This window comes from Callorhinus ursinus, unplaced genomic scaffold (assembly GCF_003265705.2).
Source record: "Callorhinus ursinus isolate GAN/ISIS: 27379988/994484 unplaced genomic scaffold, GSC_fseal_2.0 scaffold58, whole genome shotgun sequence".
Classification (NCBI taxonomy): domain Eukaryota; kingdom Metazoa; phylum Chordata; class Mammalia; order Carnivora; family Otariidae; genus Callorhinus; species Callorhinus ursinus.
The window spans coordinates 6,626,918-6,632,642 of NW_027397120.1; the positions used below are offsets into that span (position 1 = coordinate 6,626,918).

A 5,725-nucleotide genomic window follows, 5' to 3' on the forward strand; every position below is an offset into this window, starting at 1 on the left:
CTGGGAGCTCTGCCGCACTCAGGCACCCCCGGTCTTTCTGTGACCCCGAGGGTCCTGAGACCGCACTGTCCCGCGAGGGTTCCACCCCCCGCTTAGCCACTGCAGCGACGTCCCTCCGCGGAGCCGACTTCCAAAAGGTCCGATTTTGTGCTCCGCGGCTCTAGCACTTGCCAGAAGCGGCCGACGGAGGCCCCCTCCCCCGCCGTCTATCCTCCCGAATATCGCCTCGGATTCACTTCTCTGCACGTCCTACCTTCCAGTAAGTGGTCGCTTCTCTGTTCAGAGAGTTGTTGCTACTCTCCTGTTCGATCTCCTCTTGAGTTCGTAGGTGTTCAGAATGGTTCGATCCCTATTCAGCTGAATTCCTGGGACCAGACGAAATCCCGGTCTCCTCCTCCTCCGCCATCTTGCTCCGCCCCTACCCATAAGGTTTAATTCTGCTGTCATCCAAAGCTGAAAGGCAGAGTTGGTACCTAGGAGTGGGGTGATGAGTTTGGCCGTGCCAAGCATCCTCCTGGTGTCATTCTTTTACCTGTGACTGAATTGAAGAAATAGCCATCTTAATCTCTGTGCTGATCGATCCTGTCCATGGATTCTTGACACTGTCCTGGGGAGTAGCTTCTATACCTTGTTCATGGTCCATTGCACATTTTTCATGAAGATGAATGAACTGTTCTTTGACTCCTTAAACCAAGACCTCAATTGTTCACTAGGCATTGTGTAACCAGTGGCTATTTGGATGTCAAACGTTTTCAAATATGTGTCGATTAGGATTGTATTATAATTAGACGAATCTAATATTTGGTGCCATCAAATTCCCTTTGGAGATTTGAAATCATTTTACCTCACTAAATTCTGTTTATTGGATGAAGGGCCATTGGGTTAAATATAACTTTTAGATATTCTCTATTTGCTTGTCATTCAAAAATAGTTTGCTCAGGGCGCCTGGGTGGCTCAGTCAGTTAAGCGTCCAACTCTTGGTTTTGGCTCAGGTCATGATCTCAGAGTCATGAGATTGAGCGTCATGTAGGGCTTAGTGCAGAGTCTGCTTCAAACTCTCTTTCTCCCTCTCCCTCAGCCCCTTCCCCCTGCGTGTGTACTCTCTCTCTCTCTCTCTCTCAAATCTTTTTAAGTTTGCTAAAAAGGGAGAAAATAATAAAGTTTGAAGTTCTTATGAAAAATGCCTTTAACCATTATCAGTACCTGGTCCATGCAGGGTAGAGCCCCCCCCCCACCACCACCACCACTTAATGCTACTCCTTAGTAGTCTTCTTGCCATCGGCATGAGCTCAGGTGGCCTAGGGGCCTTCTACTGAGCAAATTCATCTAGTCCAGTCACATCTCTCCATGTATCTTTACACCAGCTCTCCCCTGTTCCTGGAACATTCCTCCTCCAGATGTGCCCACAGCTTGGTCCCTCACACCCTTCTGGTGAGAGCCTCAAATGCCATCCCCACCCCTGGTGATGTCTCTCCCTAGCAGCCTTCCTAAAAATTCCGTTCTTCCCACACACAACCTCTCCTTCTTGCTTGTTTTATTTTTCTCTTTGACATTCCTTTCTAGCACCCTTTCTTGGCCCCCTTATGCATCACCTTCCTGCCCCACTGGAATGCAAGCTCCATGATGGTCAGGATTTTTCTATGTTTTGTTCATCCCCCTATTTCTAAGAGAAATTGAAATTTATTATTACAAGGATAACTCCAGACAGCATCTAGCACAGGCACACAAATGTGGTTTTGCCAACAAGGATCTCCTCTCCTCTCCCAAACACTCTCAAGTTTAAATCCTGGACTTAAACTGATCCCATTCACCTTATTACTATCGATCCATTTTCTTTAATGTGTCATCTACCCAAAGCCCAATAGGTATTTGTTATTTTGCAAGGCAATGAGATGGGAGGACCTGTGTGAGTTGGGACTGGAGCTGGCATTTGCCCTCTAGCTTCTGGACATTAGTGGACTTTCTCTGCCCCCTTGTGAAACAGATTGATTCATACCACTCTTTCCCTGGGCTTCTCTAAACTACTGTTATTCTTGCTCTAAGCCCTTCCTGAGATTTACAGGTGATCCTAGTGTCTTTTCTAATGAGCTGTTAAAACATTCTAGAAATCAGTTCCTTTCCAGAATGAACTGATGAGAATTCATCACAACACCTGGCTGCATGGCACATGAGAATAATGTTTGACCTCCTGGATCAGGCCCTGACATACCTAAGTGTCCTAGGACTCTCAGCGTTGAAGAAAGTCTGATCCTTGCCTTGATGAAACTTATTTCTTTGCAAAGGGAAGAAGTGCTCTCAAGTCCCTGTGTAATGTACCATTGCCTTTTCAATACAAAGCACTTCTAAACTGATAAAATTAGAATTTTCTTGTGATCATCATTTGAAGCTATTTTGATATCAAAATTGATATCACCATCATTTTGATATCAAGAATAATCAATCTGTCTGCCAAGGAAAGTTAAGATTTTCAAAGGAACTTTGTGACAGCAGTAGAAATAAGTCCTGGTTTATTCTTGCCTTTCCATCCAAGAGCAAGATTTGCACTTATCAATTTATTTATAGATTAGAATTCTACTCCGGAGTTAATAGCCTGAGATTGATAGAAAACACTTGGTGAGGGGGGGAATAAGACAGTGTTACCAGTGTATTAGGAGGAAATTATCCTGATCTCGAAATATTGCCAAACTGTATCAAATGGTGGCCAGTCGGCCATCTTCAGGAAGATGCAATAGCTTGCATTGGTTTAGCCAGTTGATTAGGATCCAGTTATAGTGTCATCCTAAATGTCTGCATGGAAAGAAGGTGTTTAGGCTTACTGGCCAGCAGGCCCCTGCTTCCTCACTAGGTAATAAAAGCTTCTGGGTTTCTGGCATGCTTGTCCCTTATAATCATTGCTGTCTCAAGATAGGAGAAAATGCATTTGGAGAGAGAGCGAGATACCCCACGTGTGTTGGATAACACTAGCCGCTGTAGGTGTGTTTCCCTTCCATGTGACAGCCCGGAGCTCTAAGCTGCAGGTGGCTTCCCCCCCAGCACTGAGTCAGGACCAGGTGCCATGTCTGACTCCTTCAGCTCCTGAGACATTGGAATACCCTGAGCCCAGCTCGCAGCGGGAAAAGAAAGGACCTGAAGAAGAACACTCACTTAACTACCTTCAGCCAGAAGCACTCCCCATCACTTCACCTCTGCTCACGTTCCATTGCCAACAATTAGTCATAGAGCCACCCTGGAGTGAGGGAACGGGACAGCCCCTCTAGACCATGGAAGGGGGAACATGAACGTCCCAGGGGAGTTGGCCAGCTTTGTCACATCCCTCTGTAGTCCTGGGATTTGGGGGCAAGAACGGGACCTGCGTTTCTGGCTACCTCCATTATCTTACAGCTATGCTTTGGGAAGCAGTCATTTGCCCTTCGTAAACCCGCATGCCAGCATCAGCTGGCCCTGACCCATAGCAGGATGGTGTCCATGGAGCCATGGAATTGATAAACACAGGCTTTTGTACTTGTGTCTCCTTTGTACTTTCCAATACGGACATCGGTATGTGTTCATACTGTATGGAAGCTGCAGGTCCCAAGAATTCATTTTTCATTGTATCGTTTCATACAGAACCATTAATAGTTGTCCATAACGACATTCTGGCTAAATTTGTTGATTTGAAAACTGTCAAAAGATCATTTCTTTTTTGATAGAGCACCTCCTCCTTGGTAACATTGGCACTGTCCAGGAGCAGATCTCGGGAGGTAGCCGAACGTGCCTCGTTCTGTGCGAGGTCGTTAAGCCTTTGTTTACGGAGACGAACAGCGGACAGGTGGGCAGGTGTCGTCAGCAGGTGCCATGAACACCTGCCCATTCTGTGCCTTGACAACTGACTGGCCCAGCTCTTCCCCACAGGTTCCCGTTCCCCATGGTGTTCAGCAGCTGTAGCAAGAAGGACCTGGAGGTCAGCCTGGAGAAGGGCGTGGGGATGTGCCTCTTTAACCTGCCGGAAGTGAAGCAGTCTTTCGGGGGCCAGAAGTGCGGGAATGGCTACGTGGAACAAGGAGAGGAGTGTGACTGTGGGGAGCCCGAGGTAAGAGACCCATCCCGGGACCATTGCCTCGCGGCCATGGCTAACAAAAGAGCATGCACATGGAAGAATGACACAGCAGAATGAAAGTGCTAGAAACTCAGGATGGAAAGTCCTAAACGGCCACCTTGAACAGCCGCACAAGCCAGGGTGGCCCTCTCGAACTGTAACGATGGCACAGAAGTCATAGCACTGGTTTGAAATGATAAGGGATCTTCTCTGTTGAAGGACACCATGTAGGGGAGGCGAGATGAGGACAAAAACAATAAAAAAAGCATTTAGCTCTGAGTGTAACAGAGAAGAAAGCTTTGGGATGCTAGCTTCAGATGGCTAATAAGCATCCTTTCTTTCTCTTTGTAAGGCGAGCAACCAGAGGGGAATTTGAATAAGCAACATTCATTTTGAACCAAGAGCTCCCGCCCACGTTGTGATTCTGCCTAATGCCACAGCCTCCTCTATATGCACAAGCCGAGGCTCCAGGCTTCTGCATACTCGCTTGTTAGCAAAAGCAGGGAACAATTTTATCCAGCAAATGGCTTACTGAGCCCTGTTTCCCAGCCAATGTCAGGAAAATTTCTTGTTTCCGTAGGGCCCAAGATAAAGTTAATCAATGTAAAAATGATAGCAGCCGGTTTTTAATCTCTGAATTATCTTGAGAAGGAAAGAGAAAGACAGGACACAGTAAGACCTCCTGGTAAAAACAAGTGCCTCCTAGAAGCTTGGAGGGGGTTGTGTTTAATATAAATCAAAGCAAGCAGTTTGTATTGCAAGCCGTCTGCACGTGGGATTCCCTCCCTGATGGCTGATGCAAGCTGGAATGGCAGACGGGTTCAAGACGGGCTTAGCTGGATGCACAGACAGGCTTGGAGAGGGCTTAGGAAGAGCATGTTTTGGAGAGCTGCTCTGAAAGGGGGTTCTGGGGTGGAAGGAAATGTGCAGAGACCCTGGGCTATCCCTCGGATTCCTGTGTTTATCAGACAGGCAACTGATTGTAGAATCTCCTTCATCTGCTTCATCTCCAAGACTCTGTGGTTTCCTATACCAGCAGGACCGATCTGGGGCTCAGTCTGGCCATTTCTGGAAGAATGTCGGGAGTGAATAAATACTAGGGGATGGGGCTTATAGGGGTGGTCCCATCAAATGTCTGTGTGCCCTTTCCAAACCCGGGATTCATCCTTGATAACAGCTCCGTCCAGAGCAGCAGAAATTGTGCTCACAACATGCTGAGGGTGATTGCTGTACGGGAGCAAATCCTCATGCATGGGGCTATAGAAACTCTTCTTAAGATTAGTGGAGGAAAACTTGAAACTGTCATGGGATGGGGTATTCAAAGGGGAAATTCCTTAGAGACTTTGTTAATTACTTGAAGAAAAACAAAATTAGTTTAAATTATCCCTAGTTCTCAGGAGAGGTCATGTGGCCTTAAAACGGTTTGTCTTTGATTTGAAGTCCTCATAATTCTTTATTTAATCTAAATAAATTTGACAGCTCTTCATAGAGTCATGAACTCTGAGGTTTAGAATGACCACCAGCAGTCACTTGCTCCATATTCCAGTACCACCATGGGCACTACTGCCACCCTCACCATTACCACCACCACCCCCCCACCATTACCACCCTACCATAACCACTGTCATCCCTGCCATCCCCACCACCCCC

The 5,725-nt window shown here is 46.9% G+C and overlaps 1 protein-coding gene across 1 annotated transcript in view; it reads left to right on the forward strand.

The window, feature by feature from the left end:
- The window catches only part of ADAM12 (ADAM metallopeptidase domain 12), a 356,418-nt gene that overhangs the window by 287,493 nt on the left and 63,200 nt on the right, over positions 1–5,725 (forward strand). The window contains exon 12 of the mRNA XM_025880175.2: positions 3,892–4,069. Within this exon, the coding sequence (XP_025735960.1) occupies positions 3,892–4,069 (178 nt within the window). The remainder of the gene's footprint in view (positions 1–3,891; positions 4,070–5,725) is intronic.